The sequence below is a fragment of the Coptis chinensis genome, chromosome 7 (genome assembly GCF_015680905.1).
Source record: "Coptis chinensis isolate HL-2020 chromosome 7, ASM1568090v1, whole genome shotgun sequence".
Classification (NCBI taxonomy): Eukaryota; Viridiplantae; Streptophyta; class Magnoliopsida; order Ranunculales; family Ranunculaceae; genus Coptis; species Coptis chinensis.
Genome location: NC_141462.1, coordinates 3,460,449 through 3,480,839, shown reverse-complemented (window position 1 = coordinate 3,480,839; position 20,391 = coordinate 3,460,449). Strand labels below are relative to the sequence as shown.

Here is a 20,391-nt window from a genome sequence, read left to right as displayed (position 1 = left end):
GAGTGAATTGAATGTGTAAATAAAAGCTTTCAGGAAGATGGCTATGTGACAAGATTGTCATTTAAAAGCTTTAAATATAATATATTTTGGTCGGTTTAAAAAAGCAGATAGTTTGGACAGAGAAAGAAGTTGTAGCTAGCTAACAAATGCATTTTTTTAAAGAAATGATCACATTGAGAAACAATTAGAAAAAAATACATTGGCCTCTGTTGATAATTGTTTTATAGAGCTATTAAGTTGGATATAATATGTGGAGTGATTGAATGTGTAAGTAAAAGCTTTTTTGAAGATGTCTATGTGGCAAGATTATCATTTAAAAACTTTCAATATATTGTGGATCTCATTTCATGTGTATAGAGATTGAATGATTCAAATAACGAAATTGTGTTTTTTTCAAATCATCTCTATGGAAGCAAAAAAAAAGAAGAAATTATGGATGCTAGTCGCATCGCTGAATTACATTTGTTTCACCCTGTCGTTAGTCGCACAATCCTTTAATCAATTCTTGCATTGGTTATTGGTCCCCATTATGAAAATACTATTATCACCCAACTCCACATGTAGTACTTTGACAGAGTGCATAATGAAGGAGTTCAGAGGAGTTAAAAGCGTGATCCATTGTGCACACTCAGCCAAAAAAAAAAATGCTTATTTGCACAGCGTATTTTGTATCTACTAAGGTGAAAATTTGTGAAGAATGTTATCAGGTAAACTGCTTATTCTGTCTTCTGTATTATGCTTTATCTTTTTTGGCATAGATATAATTTCCCATCGTTTGATTACATTACTGAAGAAACTTTCAAGCTAGGAAAAAAAGTAGTACAAAAAATTAGCTTATTTATAGTAGTGCAAAAAATTTAAAAACTACATCACACTTACACATGCAAGAAGAAAATATTGAGACTCGAATCTACTACGCAGATGTCTTCTTCGAATATCAGTCATTCGTTGTGTACACCTGATTGGCCGACTCTGTTGTTCGTCGAAACACATGAACAAACACAAAAATAAAATAAAATAAAATTAGACGAATTGCACTAACTTGGAGATGAAGGTCAGTATGCAAAACTGGCACAGATCATCCAAGCACCTCGTCCAAAGCCACTACCCCATGAGTGCTACTTAACATAATTTTGACATTGAAACAATTTGAAAGAGTCTCTATTTTACCAACACCCCACCTCCTAACTATCTATATATTAAAGAAATCCATAGATATTTCATCAAGTTTATAACGGGTTGATACTGCCATAATCATCTTCATGAGGCTAACTGCGTAGTCATAATTATTTTCAATAGTGCATTGTCATTTAACTTAGCTATTTAGGTAGTCATAATTATTTTCAATACTGCATTGTCATTTAACTTAGCTATTTAGGTGTGTTGGTATTTTAAAATTTATATAGACCAAGTAAACATTGTATACCATAGTTTCAGCCTTACAAATACCATTCTAGTGGATGCAAAGTACATTGGCATAATAACCCCATCCTAAGTGCTAATTAACATTATGTCTAGCTATACTATACTGAACTAAAATTTTTTTGGTTTAAAATGATGGTATGCAAAGAATACTTGTACTACCTTTTATTATCTCAAGTTTTTATTGGAATGAGCCTAGATGTGTGTAGAGCATAAGCCAATGTACACACAATAAACTTGATCTTATTGCAAGTTCGTTAGTTGGTAGTTAGTAAAGAGCGGCACATGGTAACCACATTGGGCTGATTTATGGATTCTCGATCCAATTCAAAGCCTATCTGTTTACCGCTTTGTGTGGCGTCTGCACCCGGCGAAGCGTGTAAGTTCCCAAACGTTTGGAAACCAAGTTGTGTTGCACTCTGCTATATTGCTATATATACTCTTTTGGGAACAATCATGTCACTTCACTCAATCCACCCCCCAACCCCCTATCACCACCAATTGGAAACGTATCCAACTGCAATATTGGATTTTGCAATCTTCGGGACAAATGTCCCAAAATACATAAACGGTTCAATGAATAATAAGCTCAAGAAGATGATCGACATGCGAAAAATTTAAAACAACGCGAAACATGTGCCACACGGGCGTGCAGATAACTACAATTGCATTGCAAAAGAGAACTCCTAGATGGAAACCAAAACACTAATACACACTATAATAGCAATGTCAGTAAGTCCACCAGCCATTGGGAAGAAAAATAACATAAACAAAACAATATCTAGGATTGGAACAAAAATATAACATGCTCCACAATGTACCGGCAGTTCGATGACAAACTAAAATTTAAGTACTCTCATACAGATTGTTACATAGACAATTGCCCAGTCTCCTAGTAATTTTGGGAGTAATCAAGACTCAGTGGCTGGTGATAGAATGGAGCCTGCATGGCACAAACAACGACGTAAACACAATTAGAAAAGATAAATAACTTTCAAATGAAAGCCATCCACGATCATAATATACATGGTAAAAACCTTTTTTTTATCATTATTACGGTTCTTTTTACTATTATTTTTCTTTACACAGACCTACATTAGGCACCTCATTATTCCATTTTTTTTCCTTTTAACCACAACAAATCCATTCCTTAAAGATGTCCATCTAATGACATCTCACGCTTAATCCGTTCAATAGTTCATTCAAAGTTGCAGTTCAAGAGTTAAATTCACTCCTCGAGACTCGCCCCTTTCAGATGCAGATATATATATATATACGAAACAATTCTAAATCCATTCGACAAACTTACGACCTTCTCAATGGTTATTGCCTATGGAAATGCCCTCATTGCTAGGGGATTACATATCGATCAAGAAAAGTCAGCTTCTCTGACCCCTCAAAAGATAGAGCTACTTAAGGTTCAAAATGGACTTCGATTTGTACAAAATTTTGAACTTGCCTGTATATGCAAACACCGATGTTTTTCGCCATTAGCTGTTTGATTGTTGGTAGTATAGTTGTTGGGCTGTCATGCCAGCCTAGACCATCGCACAATTTTACGTTATCAATTCTTCCGATAAATAATGAGGCAATAGCATGATTGTAGTATTTTTACAAATCTTTGCTGCTAGAAAATTCAAACCCAGGGAAAAAAAAAAGGCCTTGCACTTTATGTACTGATTAATTTATCAGTAGTATTAATGTTTTGAGGTGTACCTGCAACTGTACCATTTTCGTGAGATTTGCATGGGCGCCTTTTGCACCTCGGGGAAGATTCAAATAGGCGTTGACGTAGTTATCGGTGCACGGATCAAAATTGTGAATCTGGTTCAGGCCAATTAAAAAATTAAATAAAAACGACAATAATAACCATTCTACTGACCTTATGTTAGCCTTTATATAATCTAACTGTCTAACTACACATCATAACTTAGTCTACATAAATGTAACTCACCGATCCAGTTGATTGATTTCATCTTCATGGCATAGTGGAGCATATATGTTGTAAATATCGAACCTTCCCGATTCAGCACCAATTTGGCTTATTGAATTAAAACACTGGCTACTTTTAAAATCCGGGACACAGTACTTATGAATAGCCATATTGGTCTCATCTGAATTTAGAGCATGAGTCTACAAATAATCAAGCATTCCAATTTTATTATCATAGTCGTTGATCAATGCATTACCAATCAGAAAGAACAAATTAAAGTAAATCAACTTTAATGAAATTAGAAGGTATGGATCAATCTCAGCGATAGATCAAACTTTAATGTTGATGGCGAAGAAAGTAAAATTGAGACAATGTAAAGTGAACATACGGAGAGGCCTATGAGATTGATACTTGAGTCTCGATTGGTGTTTTGTTGTTGAGAAGGATTGGGTATGCAAGTTGAGGTACATAATGACCACTATAGCTCTCACCGGTTAAATAGAACTCCCGGTCTTATATTAAGGGAACCTCTCAAGCCAATTGACCAGAAAAACATATGCATCTTTTGCGGTTCTCTCATCTCCACTATTATCATAGTCGGACGATGTGTTTGAATACGAATACCCAACTCCGGTTTGGAGATGCCGGGAAAATCACATTTGCCATCTGCAATGTATTTTGGCACAGAGTTTTAATGAAAATCTGCTATTCCTCGGTATTGTAGGCTCAAAATTTTTGGTACAGAATATGTAGGATAATCTTTTAAGTGATTAAAGAGTTTGTTGCGAGTGAAATTTTTTTCTCGGACACTCAATAATAAAGTCCAACAACTCGCCATGCGACAATTGAAGTCATTGAGAAATTAACTAATTACCATTGTTCCAAGAAAAGTCATTTCGTAAAGAGTTTTTCCATCGCTATTGACTCGAAGGTCCTAATTCCTCCATAGCCCCATATCCCAGGGAAGAACATCTTGGCTCTACAGACCAACAAAAAGGAAAACCACATTTCCAATGTATTATTTCAGTAATATTCTAAATATTTCATTCAAGTAAGAGTATTTTCTCTTGATTATTGGTTCACTGGAATATACTAAGTAAAAAAATTCAGTAGTACCTCCATTGAGCCATAGTAGTAGAGGGTTTGATGAAGAGTTCTGGGGAGATTCCATGAAGTAATAAAATAGTGCTCTTCCCGTTTGTAGGATCCATGGTCACATAACGAGAATCTTGATCAAAATCTACTCCTTCAGGTTGGCGGGTAATGCATTGATTTTATCGGCTTCCATCACCCATCCCCGTGGACCAATGTACACTTGGGAGGACTCATTGTTGGTTTCTAATTCAGGCCATGTACCGGAATTGGGTGGGGACTGTGTCGATGTCCACGAGTTGATTAGTTTATCAAGATAATTAATCGATTTGCATGAGCAATGATAAGGAAGGCTAAGCAGTGACAAGAAAAGAGTAGCCCACGTAAAAGAGTTAACTTCATCCTTTGTTATGCCAATTGGAGAACAAAGAATGGAGCTTAAATAAGGTGTTGGGGGTGGTTTCGAGGGGGGACGGCGAGAATGTCAAGGAGGTCTGCCGGATTAGGTGGCTTACACACCATCCGATCTAGTTTATGACTAAGATCTAAAAATGGACAAATCAAATGGAAAATGCACCATTTGCATACTTGTGTTGTTATCTTAAACTAAATGTACACACGAAACTCTGCAACTTCGGTCCCCACACGGAAAACAAAGCATGTCGAACTTGTTCATAATGACCGAGCTGTGTACATCATTCGAGATATCTCGATTTACTCCATGAGCACCAAATGGGCCCATATTCGAGTAGAAGACATGTAGCCGGCGATGCTTGAGACCTTGGCAACATGCCATGTTGCGAAAACCAGCCTTTCATAATTGCACAAACGGAGGTTGAAAACTGTGGTAATTTTGTAAGGCCCCAAGTTGAAACTCTGATTGGGTAGTAGGCATTTGACATATATTTGCAATTTAAATAGTCCATTAATAACATGGCAAGTTGTAAACTCGACTTAGAGATATAAGATAGAAGTAATTACCTTCCATAACTGCGGTCATAGTCCGGGTCACTACGATCCTTTTCCCTCTCTCGAGAATTGCAACTCGACGGCGTGTTTCCATCCACGGTGATAAGAGTCTTCTCTATTTCATTGATAGAAATCTTGGATTCTTCATTCACATCTCGCTCAAAGAAAAACTCTCTTCCATAGTTTTCAATGTCTTTGTGTTTATTTCCTGCACAGTTCCCCATTAAGAAAAGTATTCGTGACCTGCGCTTAATGGCAATCTCAACCCGTTAAGGCTTTTTCATTTTCGGATGTTGGCGGGAACTTCCGGATAGACAAATAGCGTGGTATTTGCTTTTCGGATTTTTCCTCACCACGATTCTGGTTCTCGGGCCATCCACAGAATTATCGGCTACCATAGATTGCAATCCATAATGTTGTGACATGGTGAGCACAAGCGAAGATACGACATAGGAAAATGTTGAAACTCAAACTGCTGGCGATCATGGTTTTGCATAAAGCTCACGAATATCCAACTCCATTCGCAGAAGAACCGACATTAACCAAGAAAAGAAAGTCGGGACCAGAAAAATATAATTCAGGTTAACAACCTTTAAGCAGCGACACAGGGGTAACCACATTGGGCTGATTTATCGATTCTCGATCCAATTCAAACCTTGATGTTTACCACTTTGTACCGGTTCGCACCCGCATAACTGCGTAAGTTCCCAAATGTTTGCAAGCAAAGTTGTCTTGCACTCTGCTATAATGTTGTATATACTCTTTTTGGGAATGATCATGTCACTTCACTCAACCCACCCCAATTAGAATTAGGAAGATGTACAACTAACCAAGTTACACTATGTACTACCAATCAAATCAATCCACTCATAAAAAAAAATTAATCATGCTATTTAAATTAATCATGCACCTTAGAGTTCAAAGTAAAGGAGATTGAAGTTCAATGAGGTCGCTTTGGAGAACACCAATGCTAATCGATAGAAACGATTCTCCGTCTTAAGCGTGAATCTATTTTCTAAACATTGAACTTCCTTAATAACCTGCATATAGTAATACCACCCATTTTATATTTAAGCACAAATAATGGGTCATAAACTTAGAATTGAAATTCAATGAGGTTCAGGGGTGGATCCAGGATTTTATTCAAACTACCCATTTTTTTTGTGGCAGTCCTAACTAATAGTTCCGTCGCATTGCCTGTTGCAAGTTTACACTCAAGCTGCACCATTCAACCAAACTCCATTTGAAATTTTCTTTAAAGCATATCATTGACCCACACCAAGCATTGAAGAACAAAAGCATTCATAAGCAAGACAACTCAATTGAGATTTAACATTCTAAAAAATCATTACATTATTCATTTGTTATGGCATCACTATAGCCAACACATCCTTTAACAAACAAACAATAATAAAACATTAAGATCATTCCTGAAAAATTCATAAAAGAAGGATTGAGTTGTCAATATCTAGTAGCTACTCAGCAAGCACCGTAGAGATGAAGTCTCACAAATAGTGAGTCGGCCGGTCACTATATGTGAAACTTGCGCACATGGTTTCAAAATTACTTAGTTGAATGGGAAGGTTCTATACAAAGAGAAATGCAAAATTAACATCATACAACCCCATTTAAATCATGAAATGAGACGAAGCACTCCAAAATTCTAATTTAATTGCAAAATGAAAAAACGAAATCAGACCAAGCACTCCAAAACTTTAATGTAACTGCAAAATGAAAAAAAAAAAAAAAAAACTAACCATTTTGACCAATACCCTTGACAATACACGATATATGTTTTCAAGTTTCGCGCTTTCATCGCTCCAACTCCTTTCCCTTCCTTCTGGAAGGAAGCAAGAGAAACAAAAAGTTTCGTACCTTTGAAATTTAAACGATAAGAACGAAACGAAAACCCTACATATGCATTTTAAAATTGGTTTGCGATAAGTTTGATTGGAAATAAGATAGAAAAAAAAACCATTACCGGTGAAAAAAAAAAAATTATGGGAAGAAAGTAGAATGAGAACATAAGGAATTTCGATTTTAATGTTAATTTGGGAATGGGAGTGTGGGGGTATTGGTGAGCGAAGAGGCGACGAACCGTTTTCTTTTGTCTCAATTGGGGAAGCTATGGCGTGTTTTACTGTTTTTACGTTGAGTTTTATAGTCTTGGGAAATAATGTAAATTACCGATTTATCCTTTATGCGAGGAGAACAAAAAATAAGTGGTGTCTAACTTTCCGGTACCCTTCCCATTAAAAATTTTGGTGTAAAATCGGAAATACGGGAACTAATTGGGAAATCTGGTATCCGCTTTATATATAAGATTACCGATTTATCCTTTATGCGGAGAACAAAAATAAGTGGTACATCTAACTTTCCGGTACCCTTCCCATTAAAAACTTTGGTGTAAAATCGGAAATACGGGAACTAATTGGGAAATCTGGTATCCGCTTTATATATAAGATAACTGCAATGCAGTGGGGGCGTGAGCGGAGGGTGAAGAAGAAAGAGAGAGAGAGAGAGTTGGGTTTGGTTGAGGAGGGTTATAGGCGAAGGAGAGTCATGGAAGAGGGAGCAAGTAAAGAGGGGTGTGCGTGAACAGGGGAGTAGTGGCCGGAATAGGTCGGCTGGGGGAGAGAGTGAAGTTGTGAAGAAGAAGAGGGTAGGGGGGGGGGACAGACAGAAAACAAACAACATTTTACTTAACTTTCCAAACCTAACTCAAAAACACTTAATTATTGACCCCATGACAATCAATTTCTTGAAAAATTACTATATATACATGATGAAAATGGTCATCCAGGGCACCAAATAGAAATGGGCAGTCATGAAGTTAGTTCAACTCAAGCAAGCTGACAGAATACGAATGGAGAAATTCATAAAGCCCAGTCGCCAACCAAAGTCTGATGTTGTATCAGGTGATCATGTAGTCATGCGTGGAGGACTAATTGCTATTTCATAAATTCTATTAATTCTACGCCTTATTAAGAAAACAAACAAGCCGTGTGGAGTGAAAAGAACAGAACTAGGAATAGAAGTTGATTAATGGTACCATGTGATCGACGACCAGGGGTTCGGCAAAAAATCTGGGTGGTCCTCACTTCTTAACCAAAATTCTTCCTAAGCTTTTACTTTTTACTAGAGAATGCAAATTGGAAATACTTTAGAAATACTAGTTTGGCTGAAAGAATGCTTTGATTTGTGAGAAGTGATAACAAAATTCGAACTCACATGTTAACTGAACTTTCAATAATTGTCACCATATCAACTATTTACTTAGATTTATTTGTTCACTAGTTTGGGTAGTGAAGGAGGACAAACAAATGAATTGAACTGTCCATATAATTGTCACTACAAATATTTGGAAACAAAAAATGAAGTGTCTTTCTTTTTTATATATATAAGTCAATTTGTTTTTTCTTAGAGGAGGTGTAAGAAACTATTTTGCTTAAGTGTCTTCACAGATTTTTTGGAATGACTCACAAAGTTTGTGAGATTTAGTAAGGAGTGAGGACATTTCTTTGGACAAGTGGGCAGTAAGCAAGCATGGTCACACACCCACACTAAATAACTATAACATTTGTAACTGTAAATATCTATAACATTTGTAACTGTAAATATCTAATTTTATTCTATGGGATTAATAGAACATTACATCAATAATTTAAGATTTACCTCTAATTTGAATGAATAAAGGGGTTGAATGAATAAAGGGGTGATTTTGGTTTATGGAAATGGTTGCTCTTCGTGAATAAGAAGATGTTGTGTGTGAGAGTAGAACCAGGAGTGCTGAAATCAAACCAATGTAGTTCTAATGGTGGTTTTTATAGACATTGGGGTGTACATCTAGTAAAGGCAGCGTGTGATGGTATGGACAGATGTGAGATTGAGATGAGCACGTGTGTAGTAGCTCTAGACGTTAGATTGTTTGAGCTGGTATATGACGTAATAATGGTAAGAACAATGTAATTATGGTAAATAGTTGTAATGATTTGGGTGTTATGACGGGTGGAAATGTAATGCTAATGATAGTAATGATGAAAGTAGTAGGAGATTATGTCACGAGATGGAGTCGAATAATCAGCCACAAGATGTTGATCTAAAGTCAATCGAGTGAGCAAGTGCTCGTGTTCTTGTAATCGATCTAGAGTCGTTCTATGTGGATTGCGTGCACATCACGTACTTGATAGGATGTCTCTTCCAGTAACTATGACTATAAACGTCTTCTTAACTTCAAAAACAAAACTAATTGTTTATTTCTAACATTTTACTATTTGTTTGGTTTGCAAACACGTCTTGAGTAAATGAATTTTACAAATTTTGTAATTTTTCTTCAAATGTTTGACATCAAATCTACAAAAAGAATAACATATATAATATATAAATTGTGTGTGCAATAACATCATGAATTTGTTTACGTGCCATATATGTATTTTCCACAACTCTTTCATTTTATTTTTGAACATATTTTGTCTATCCAATGCAAAATTTACATATATTTAGTGAGATGAGTCCACTCTTACCCGCTCTTTAAATAAGTAGGTAAGAGCGTCACATATCTCTAAATGACCATACAAATGGTCAAAAACAAAATTAATTGTCTTTCAGTGAAATAGGTCTATCTTATCTTTATTGAATAAGACTCCATTACAATCAATTGACTAACTGGTCTCAAATGTAAAAACGCGTCATAATACAAGTTCCATCAGTCATATTTGGTAAACTAACCTAGCTTATACTCAAAGTGTTCAAGACGCAAGTTGCAAACTTGTTTGACTGTCTTCGATACATGGTAAAATTAGTAAAATTAAAATTCAAAAACAAAAAAAGAAATGTAAAAATAGTAAAAATTGAAGTTTTCACGACATTAATTAATTTCTTTGGTAAACAAAATTAGACTTTGAAATCACGCGCTATTTCTGACCTGGAAAGTGAAAAACACCTTCCATAATAAGACCATTCGAAGTTTCTTTCAAAACAAAACACCCTCATTTCCACACCTTATTCACAAAACTGCCATTCCTTCTGTCATTTATATGAAAACAGAGGAAATGAGCTCTGTCCATTTTTACACACTCGTCACTTTCTTTTGCCGCTCTTTTCTTTCAGTCCAACTCTCTTTCCACTCATTTTCATTCTCTCTCTTCATTTTCCCTTCTTCTAAACCCTAAAAATCCCTTTTTTAACAACTTTCCACTGTTAATTCTTCTCGGCTTTCGTGCTCTGCTCACTAATTCAAGGTACATTCTTTTCATCATCCTCAAAACCTGTCTTTTTCATTCTTTTATTATAGCTGAAGTCTGTTTATATTCCGTGTTGCATGTCATTTGAGCAGCCCTTTGATGTGGTTGAGTTTTAAGTTTGTGTTGTCACCTTGTCTTGTTCATGTTTCATTTGTGTTTGGGTTGAATTGTTAAAACTCAAGTAGTTCACATATTTAGTATGGAATGGGCCAAAGGGGCCTAATCATGATCCAATTATATGTGTTTTTAATCTGGTAGAGGGGGTTAGGTAATAGCTCATATGTCTTGATCTTTCATAAACTTATTTTTGGTAAATCAATAATTATACTTGTCTTAGCTAATAATTCTGCATATTTTCTAATTGGATTTTTCTAATAATTGTTAATAATGCCGTCTCGCAAAATATCATGCTGAGTTTTGTTGTTAATGCATATGCGAAACTGTGAATTATATGATGTGTATCATGAACTGCTAAGAGTGAAAATTATATATAATTGCAATAGGTACTGGCTCCGGTCATTTAGGAAATTTGTAGTCAAATGGAGTCATGAGCTTTGATGCTGTGCCCATTGGTTATGGGATGGTAATCGCTGGTACTTCGTCCCCTTATTGTTTTGATACAAACAAACTCAATGGTCTCACGTCCATGAAGACAACACTTGTAAAATAGGTAATACTGAATAATCTGAATATAAGAGTTAAGACTACCTTTAAGTCAGCCAATGCTGCCGTATATACCCTTTTTGAATCCTGACATTGTTGTTAGAGTTAGAGAGCCATTTTACGTCTTTCTTCTTTTATATGTGCTTTTCTAATTCATTTTTGTTGCACATATATGAATGGTCTGATCCTTCAGATTTCCAAATTTCTTAGCGAACTTCTTATTGTGTGATCCACTTATGGTCACTTGTTAAACTCAAAGTACATCATGAATGCTACCTGTATTATTGTTATTTTTTCTACCGATTAATTACTTTCTCTTCTGGTTAACCAGGGAGCCATTTACCGTGTCAGAGATGGACGGCTGTGATTTTGGTTTTAATTACATGATAGGTAATCCAATTTTACCCCTTGAGGCATTGAATACTCCTTAGTGTTATTGTTTGATATTGATACTAAATTAATTTTATTTGCATTATAGATGAGATGGAAGAAGATGCATTAAACCGGAAATATTGTACAGACGTATTAAGGAGGTTGATAGCAAAGGCAGACACTGACATTGAAGAACTTGAAGCAGAGGTGTTAGTTCTTGAAACCGAATTAGCTGGGGCTGAGAATAACAACTACACAGATTTTATTGACTTGTGCTGTGAAGTCTTGGGTGAAAAGAACAAGACCCTTGAGTTGTCCATATCTAGTTTGAAAAATGAAAACAACCCGAACGATGGGAATGATAATGTTGTTCATTTAGTGAAGGATACAGAACCTGTGCAGACGATTCCTGAAATAATCAAGGCTCTAATCAGCAAAGTCTGTAAAGATGAAAATGAACAGGTTTGAATTTCAGAGGCCTCGTAAGAATATTTTTCAACTATCTGAATAATTCAATTTTCTGTTAATTGGCTTTGCCCTTCTCTTCTAGTGGTTGATGTTTCCCTCCCTCTGTAGATGACCTTGCTTGTACTTGTACTAAGCTAGTGACGTAATCTGGATTGACTTTGAAATCTCACCTGATAAAATATATGAAAAATGTGGTACACATTTTTGCTATCATGTCAATGCAGTATTTTGCTTTTAGCTTGTGATTCATGCTTTTTTGTAATACATAAATTCCTTGTAATTAAATATGCTTTCTACTATTTCTTTCATTATTCACAAGATTTCTGATGTAACTATGTAAGTAGGACTCCAGATTACTCTAATTCTGGCAGTTTATTTAGCCTCACTCTGGAACTTATCATCCCATCTCTACTACTCAAATGACTTTTTCTGTTTTTGTGCTCGAATAGCTCATTTTTTTTTCATGTTCGTTCATTTTGACGGACAGCATGCGGACATTATTGTAGAAGAAGAAGGATCAGATGCTACAAGGCATTCAATTCGGCAATCCAATCAGAAGAAAAATTTGAATATGACTGGTTCAAGTCCTATGGAAACGGAGGAAGTCAGAGAAAATAACGTTACGCATAAAGACATCAGTCCAAGGTTGCATTCGTTGCTAGAGCCTGAAAAGATGATCACATGTCAGCCTGATGGACAGCATGCAGGCGCCATTGTAGAAGAAGACAGATCAGATGTGATGAGACATTCAATCAGCCAACCCGATCATGAGCAAAAATTAAATAGGACTGGTTCAAGTCCCATGGAAAGGGAGGAAGTCAGAAAGTCAAATGTTACTCGGAAAGAAATTGGTCCAAGGTTGCATTCTTCGTCATCAGAGCCTAAGAAGATGATAACCAATCAACCAGAAAAGGTGAAGTCCGTAAGAGCTTGTGTTGCTGAGACCCGAAACACTGAAATTTTGAAGTCACCTTCGTTGTTGCAAAGGCAGACAGAGAAAAATGTAACCAAGTGTGGAATTGAGGTCCAAGAAACCAAAAATTTCTCAACTGACAAGGCAGCCAATGGAAAGTCATCGTTGAAGTCACGAAGGCAGAAAGCAGAAGAGAAAATCCAGTCGGGCAAAAACAAGATCCAGGTTGTTGCGGATACCTGTGCATCTGACCTTTTAAAGTCATCTGCAGGGCAGCAAGAGAGAAGTATAGCTCAACCTAAGCGAGCTGAAGTCAAAGAAACCCGAACCTTGAAATATAAGAGACAGAGGGTGAAAAGTACAATAAATTCCAAAAACGCCACCAACTCCAAGAAGCATAAAGGCAATGATGCAACTCAGAAAGAAGTAGCAGAAATTCTCGAGGATACACTTCAAGCAGGTGCAATAGTGGTCTATAACCCTGGTGTAACTTCTACTGCAGAAAACGGTAAAAAATCAAGCAAAGGAAACAGGAAGCGTCCAAACCAGGTGGATGGTCTTGGTTTCACTTCTACTAACAACCGTAACAATTCAAAATTTACTGCCAAAAAGTATGAAAGAAAAAGAAAAGCAGTGTCATCCTCAAATGGGACCAAAGAACGGAGTGCGGGTCCTACTTTTGTTCATTACAGCTTAGATTCGGTTTTTAAGTCCTGGGATGATGAGATGAACATAATGCCGTTGGCTAAAACTTATGAGGAACCTCCAAAGTTGCTGTGTTATACAGCGGGCAGGACAACTATGTATGACCCAGAGACCTCTAAATCTTTTGATGGTGGTCATTCTCATGATGTGATGTCAGGAGCATTGGTTGGACCTCTTGAATTGGGTCGATGGTCAATTATACATTTGAGATCTCTTGCGAAGGAACGTGGGATGAGAGGGTACAGCAAGTTAAACAAATACCAGCTTGTTCAATTACTAACTAAGGTGGATTAAACTCTAAGTATGGTGCATGCCCAACTGCTCATTTTGGTTTTTGTTGTTTGGGAGCAAGGGGTCTGAATTACTGAATGGATGCTGGAATCACAGGATGGATGAGTTGGACTCCAGTTTCACAAGGTTTAACCTTCTTTAGTTCTTCTTCCGTTTTTGTAATTGGTACAAATTCTCTTTCATGTAAATTCTGTATCCTTTTTGATTTTTTGTAAACCATAGTACTACACTAGGAATATAGCAGATCCTTGTAACTTTGTTAATCACCTTTGGTTCTTAGAAGTTCTTAAACCTGGTTTTGTGAACATATACGGGTGCTTATATGATTGTTATATAACAGTAATTGGCTTCTTGTGCTCCATCTGCCAACTGAAATAACAAGTTGTCCATCACCTTGAATTGTTTACCTCGAGTAATTGTCTTCTTAGGCGCCAAGGATTGTTAGGAAAAAAGGATTTTAATTGTGTATTGATAGGTGTTCCCACACTCCCATTCTCATTATTCGCATTACGTAGAATCATTCAAAATTCTGCAACGACCACCCCTATTTATTCAGATTTTGACTTCCATGCCATTAGTTTTTTGGAGTGAAATTCACGGTGTTGGGTTTATTGTCCTGCTGTGGCGCCTATTCCAATTTCCATCGACACATATATGGCACTGAGGAGAAGAAAAGATTCAGACCTGGTTGGGTGTCGCTTAAGACAGCAGTAATTCACTACACCATACTTCAACCCCCTCAAAGGCCAACTTCTCATATCCAAATACAGCCCCCTCACAGCCAAGGTCTCATTTCCAAACGCAGATCATGCGACTTAACAATAATTTCATACAATGCTGCAAATCATACATCTCTAAACCTCGTACTGGACGCGGCTAAGCTATGAACTCCAAAGAAAAAACATCTTATAGGTCCAGCTTATGCAAATGCAGCCCAATCAGCCATTGAAGTGTCTTATACTAGCAGCTTCTTTGAGCATTGTAGTACAACTACAACCTCAATTTACATGACCTACCTCTGTTCTAAATTTGAACATTATTTTACCTCTGTTCTAAACTTTATCCATAATGGTAAAGTGAGTGAAGGAAAAAGAGACCGCCTTATTGCCAACCATGCAATGGTGCGTGAGTTACAAATCCTATGGAAAGGCAAAGGATTTGTGAGAGGATTTGAGTATAAATATTTATAAAAGTGACACTGTTGCTGATCAATAATTTGGTGAGCTAGAATCATGCTATATCAAAGGACAAATTGTTTAATCTACAACAGTATTGTCAGTAAGAAAATTGGAAAAAACAATAGAACGAATGGCTCCTTTTCTCTCACAACCAAGTATACAAGTTGAATATGCTATCTCTACGTATCTGATCATGCATCCTTTGACAACATTGCTTCTAGTCTACCTAGCCAATTTTCCTATTGACCTGTCTCTTTCTTATGCAAATGGAGAAGAAGAAAGTTTGTCAAATGTTCTTCAATGAGTTCAATCCCCCTAACTTTCAGATACTCCTTGAATGTTGCCTGCAACTGTGGATCCAAATCACTGCAGAAAAGCCAGAGTTGAATAGTTAGCCGATGAGAGGCCAATAAAAATATAGTATAAAGTGGAAGTAAAGAAAGAAGAAATTAATAAACAATTTTGACATAATTAAGCCAACTAATGTTTGTCAATTTCTCAAATAGAACTAATATTTGGTAATTTATGTTAAAAAAATAGATTTGCACAAATCCATTAAGATATGAATGAGTAATTTGTCTCCAAAGTTATCCCACTTTAGATGAAATGAGTTTCTCTTGAAACAATACATAAAGTGAGAAAAACTTTTTGGAAAGGGTGTTCGAAACAATGCATTATGCCGAAAAGGTCGCGACGCTTTTCAAAATGTCTTATTTGGTTCAAACAAACATCATCTTGGAAAAGGTATGACCTTTCGAAATAAAAAAGGCGGTTCAAACAAGATCTTTATGTCGAAATGGTATGTCCTTTCGAAACATGTGACTTTTCAAAGAGTTGTTTACTTTTTCCCAAGAGTCATTATGTTGTTTCGAAGAGACACCACTCACCTATAAATAGTGGATGGATTTGGAGAAAAATACATACCATATCACATAGAGTTCTAATATTTCTCTTCTCCCTCTATTCTTAGTCAAATACTATATTATGTTCGCTGATTCTATAGAATTGAAGTGCTAGTTTTCTATAGAAGGAAATCTATTCTATCTTGGGACTTGGGAGACAGTTTCCCATCAACCTTCAAACACCGTGAGGGTAAAAATCTGTCATAAGGACATAGTGTATCTATATTAGGCTCGAATATAAGTAAGAAGTACAAAACACTTATAAGACAAAATGTTTATACAGTTTGGTAATTGGTAAAGAGTAAATACAATTGAGTTGTATATTACTAATACTTTATAGACACTACTCCAAGATAATCAATACCATCTTGGGGTGTCTTTTTTTTCCGAAAACCCAAATTTTCTGAATTACAATATGATATTTTTCCAAATTTGGTCATGATATTTGTGTTCCGATATCCAATTTTCCGAAAAATAATTGGATCGGAATCGGATGTGCTTTTAAAATCCAATCCGATCCGATTTCGAATTAATTTCCGAATTTTTAACATATAGCGGTCTATTTCATATAGTTACTAAATTAAAATTGCAGATAGTTTACAAACCAAATAAAAACCCTAGAGAAGTAGAACATTGTCTTTCACACAATTTTAAAAAATCAATATTGTCATTCTAGTACGTGTCTCAATTTCTCCCATCTTCCTATTTATTGAATTAATGCATTAACATGAAGAATTTTTTTGCTGAATGAACGTGTTAAAAGGTTTAACTTGTTTACTAAATTAATACATTTCAAAATGATTGCTAAATAAATGTATTAACTGGATAAAAAATAGTTATCTTAAAAGAGAATCCGATTATATAATTTAAATTTCTGATTTACTTTCGTATTTTGCGGATTCCAAAATTTATGATTTTTTTTTTATTTTCCAAACTTTCTGAATTCGGAAAAAAATTTGTCATCCGAAAAATAATTGGATTGGATTTAGAAAGGATATTGTCATCCGGAAAAAATTGGAAATTTTTCTGAAATCCCTTTATCCGATCCGAATTCACCCCTAATTTTTATTCACTCGACCTTTTTTACTTGCATTGTTTTGGGCATAGTACAAAATATCGCGATTTATATCGATATTTCAATAAAAAAAATACATAAATATCACAATAGGTTTAGAGCTATATAAGACTACAAATATCAACGATATTTGGAGATATTTAGCGATATTTGGTGATATTTTGTATATGTAACAAATTTATTTAATATTTACTATTATATTTCAAATAAATATAAATGATATATCAATAAATATCCACAATATCTATGATATTTGTCGATATTTTAGATATATCCACGATATTTGCATGTGAAACAATGTCAAATATCCCTAAAGAAAGAGATATATCCGCGATACATATCAAGAAATTGAGTATCGATAAATATCCATATCTTGATATTTTGTACTATGGTTTTGGGAACGTACAGAAATATGACAAAAAAAAAAGATAAATTAGCGATATCCCCCACATTTAATGAATTAAAGATTGCTTTTGCAATACCCCCTACATTTCCAACTTTCGTTAGTCAATAGTTAGCTGACCAAGTCAAACCATAAAATAAATAATAAAATAATAATAAAAAAAAAAAAGAGAAACATAAAAAATATTGGAGGACGACTGTGACGGTAGCGGCATAGATGGATCTAGGGGTACTTTGGTAACCTCCACTCTTTAATTAGGTCGATTTTTATAGGGAGTTCAAATGTGGGGAGTATCGCAAAATCGATCTTTAAATGTTGGGGGCATCACTAATTCCCTCTCTTTTTTTGTCGGTTTGACTTGGTCAGCTAACTGTTGACTAGCGGAAGTTGGAAATGTGGGGAGTATCGCAAATGATCTTCAAATGTGGGGGTATCGCAAAAGCGATCTTTAAATGCAGGGGGTATCGCTAATTCCCTAAAAAAAAATTTGAAACTTTAGTAATGCAACGCAACGAAAACAAAAGCATAATATATATAGGTAGATTGATATTAATAAAAGTAGCTATTACATGATTAAAAACTAAAACAACAATAGAAACTTAAAAACAACAAAAAGTAACAACAACATAAACATAGTAGTAGAGCATGTAGTAAACTCTTCTTCTCCCAATAAATTCTTCTTCTTTTTCATTTCACTTTTCTCACAGTTCTTGTCATGGATATACATGAACAATAAAACTCCATACGCAAATGTGAAAAATAGAGAGACCACCACTAGCATCAGTTCGAAGACCACATAGTCTAGTGTTCCTCTAATACTCTTGAGCTTTAAAGCTTCCAAGTTTATAGTGAGGTCCATATTTGGAAATTGTTGGACTATATCATAGATGGATATAGGGGAGTGCATGTGGGGGAGGTCACACCCTTGAGATTATAAAAGCTCCACTACCACATAACTAATTGTCTAGAAAAAACTTCAAACTATAAGGACTTGCACCCTCCAATACTTTTTTGCAAACTTCTACTACCGCACTTCTAAAATTTTCACAACTATAGTGAGAATATAATCAACAAAAAAAATAGTATGAAAAAAAACTAATAAAAAATATTCTAATAAACCAACGTTTTTTTACTTTTCTTTTTGCTCTTATAAAATTATCATTTATTTTGAGTTCAAAACCATTAAAGATGGACAAATGTGTCTTTAAATGTTTGACTTTAACAAAAAACAAATTCAGAAAGGACTTACAGCGCAGCTTGTTGCACACTTGTCATAATTATTTGTAAAACTCGTTATTATTATCAATAAAATTTCCACTTAAAAAAAAAAAAAAAAAAAAAAAAAATTAACTTATTTGAAAAAAAAAACCATGTAAGTTTTTTACTTTCAATGTTAATCTTTTATAGTTTTCTCCACATAATAGTAAAAGCTATATAAACTTATAACATTATAGGAAGTTAACAATTTGTTAAATTGTTGTAGACTTGTAGACTAGATTATGTAGATATATATAAATATAGTAGTATCAATTAATGGCTTAAGTGCTTAAGTAGTTAACTTCGTCAGTCCATATTAAATTCTTAGTAGTCAACTCACTATAGTTTTGTAAATTGAAATAAATGGATAATTTTGTTGATCTTTATTGTTTAGACCTTCTGACAAAACAAAAAAATATATAGTTTTTTACCATTTTTCCAAATGGTTCTTCCATTAGCTACCGAAATAGCACAATAGAATAACTTAGCAGCTCTTATAAGAGTACTCTACATACAGTTTTAAGCCTGCAAAAGATTTGTAGGCTAAATAGGAAGGCGACATGAGCAACTATAGAAGTGGTGAGGAGTACTTGTGACTTTACGGATTCAAATATTTCGGTCAGTAAATGTTTTGTGCTCGTTTGCACGATCCATTTTGTCCTAAAAATAAACTTAGCTCCTTTGTTAAATGGTGACATGGTTTTTAAGAAATTTGAGTGGAAATGAACAGCTCCTCAGTCATATTTATAACCAAAGTCGAAAATATCACCATGTACCAACTAGCTTGAGCAGAGGGGAGCTAATAAAGTGAAGGAAATAAGTAATATCCTTTCATCAATAATCAAAAATATGTAATGAGAACATATACTTTTCAATTACCATCTATTCGGTACCGAATAGTATCACAAGCAGAACTATGGAACCAAAGAAATTTCAATCTACATCAAGAACGATGTAATTTAAGTTTTGAACAGAAGACCCAATATATCAGGTTGTATTTGACCCATCGATAGAGCTACAATATGCAATTCTTCATTTTTATTCCAAGCATAGATTACAAGAACAAGAATCAAAATGTGATGTATGAAAACAGATGCACAATCCGTTCCAAGTTTTACTGCCAAATACTAATACTTCTATCATCTATGAGTCAAATGTTCAGTTTCACAACTGGAAAGAGAGTGATGATATAGAAAAAATTAAAGAAGTAAACATAAAAACGTATGCAATCACTTGTTTAGGTTTGTAAGAATTCTAAACAATGTGATTTCCTATAGGAGTTGAGAAACTTAGAGCTCACATGTTGAAAATGGATGCCTACAAAAGTTCACTTGGCCACACATTGCTTACACAACTTCAGGGAACCGACTCGAAGTTTATTAGCTACCGCTACACCATACAACAATTTGCAATTCTCTAACACAATTTTATGAAATGGAATACCAATTCTCACACACTTTATACTCAGTACTCGTGGCTTATTACAGCAACATTGCAAATAAATT

General features: G+C 35.1%; 1 protein-coding gene and 1 long non-coding RNA gene across 2 annotated transcripts; one reads left to right on the top strand and one right to left on the bottom strand.

The window, feature by feature from the left end:
- Positions 1-2,051: 2,051 nt before the first annotated feature.
- Positions 2,052-3,142, bottom strand: LOC147485276 (uncharacterized). Its single transcript, XR_015201348.1, has 2 exons — positions 2,882-3,142; positions 2,052-2,365 (listed from the first exon to the last, which is right to left on the bottom strand). It is a non-coding gene; the product is annotated as an uncharacterized LOC147485276 (long non-coding RNA).
- Positions 3,143-10,469: 7,327 nt separating this feature from the next.
- On the top strand, positions 10,470-14,378 carry LOC147485275 (uncharacterized). The gene is made up of 4 exons (XM_086574110.1): positions 10,470-10,656; positions 11,654-11,712; positions 11,801-12,156; positions 12,650-14,378. Exons 2-4 carry the CDS (start codon positions 11,676-11,678, stop codon positions 14,072-14,074), a joined length of 1,818 nt encoding a protein of 605 aa, XP_086430236.1. The 5' UTR covers positions 10,470-10,656; positions 11,654-11,675; the 3' UTR covers positions 14,075-14,378.
- The last annotated feature ends 6,013 nt before the right edge of the window (positions 14,379-20,391 follow it).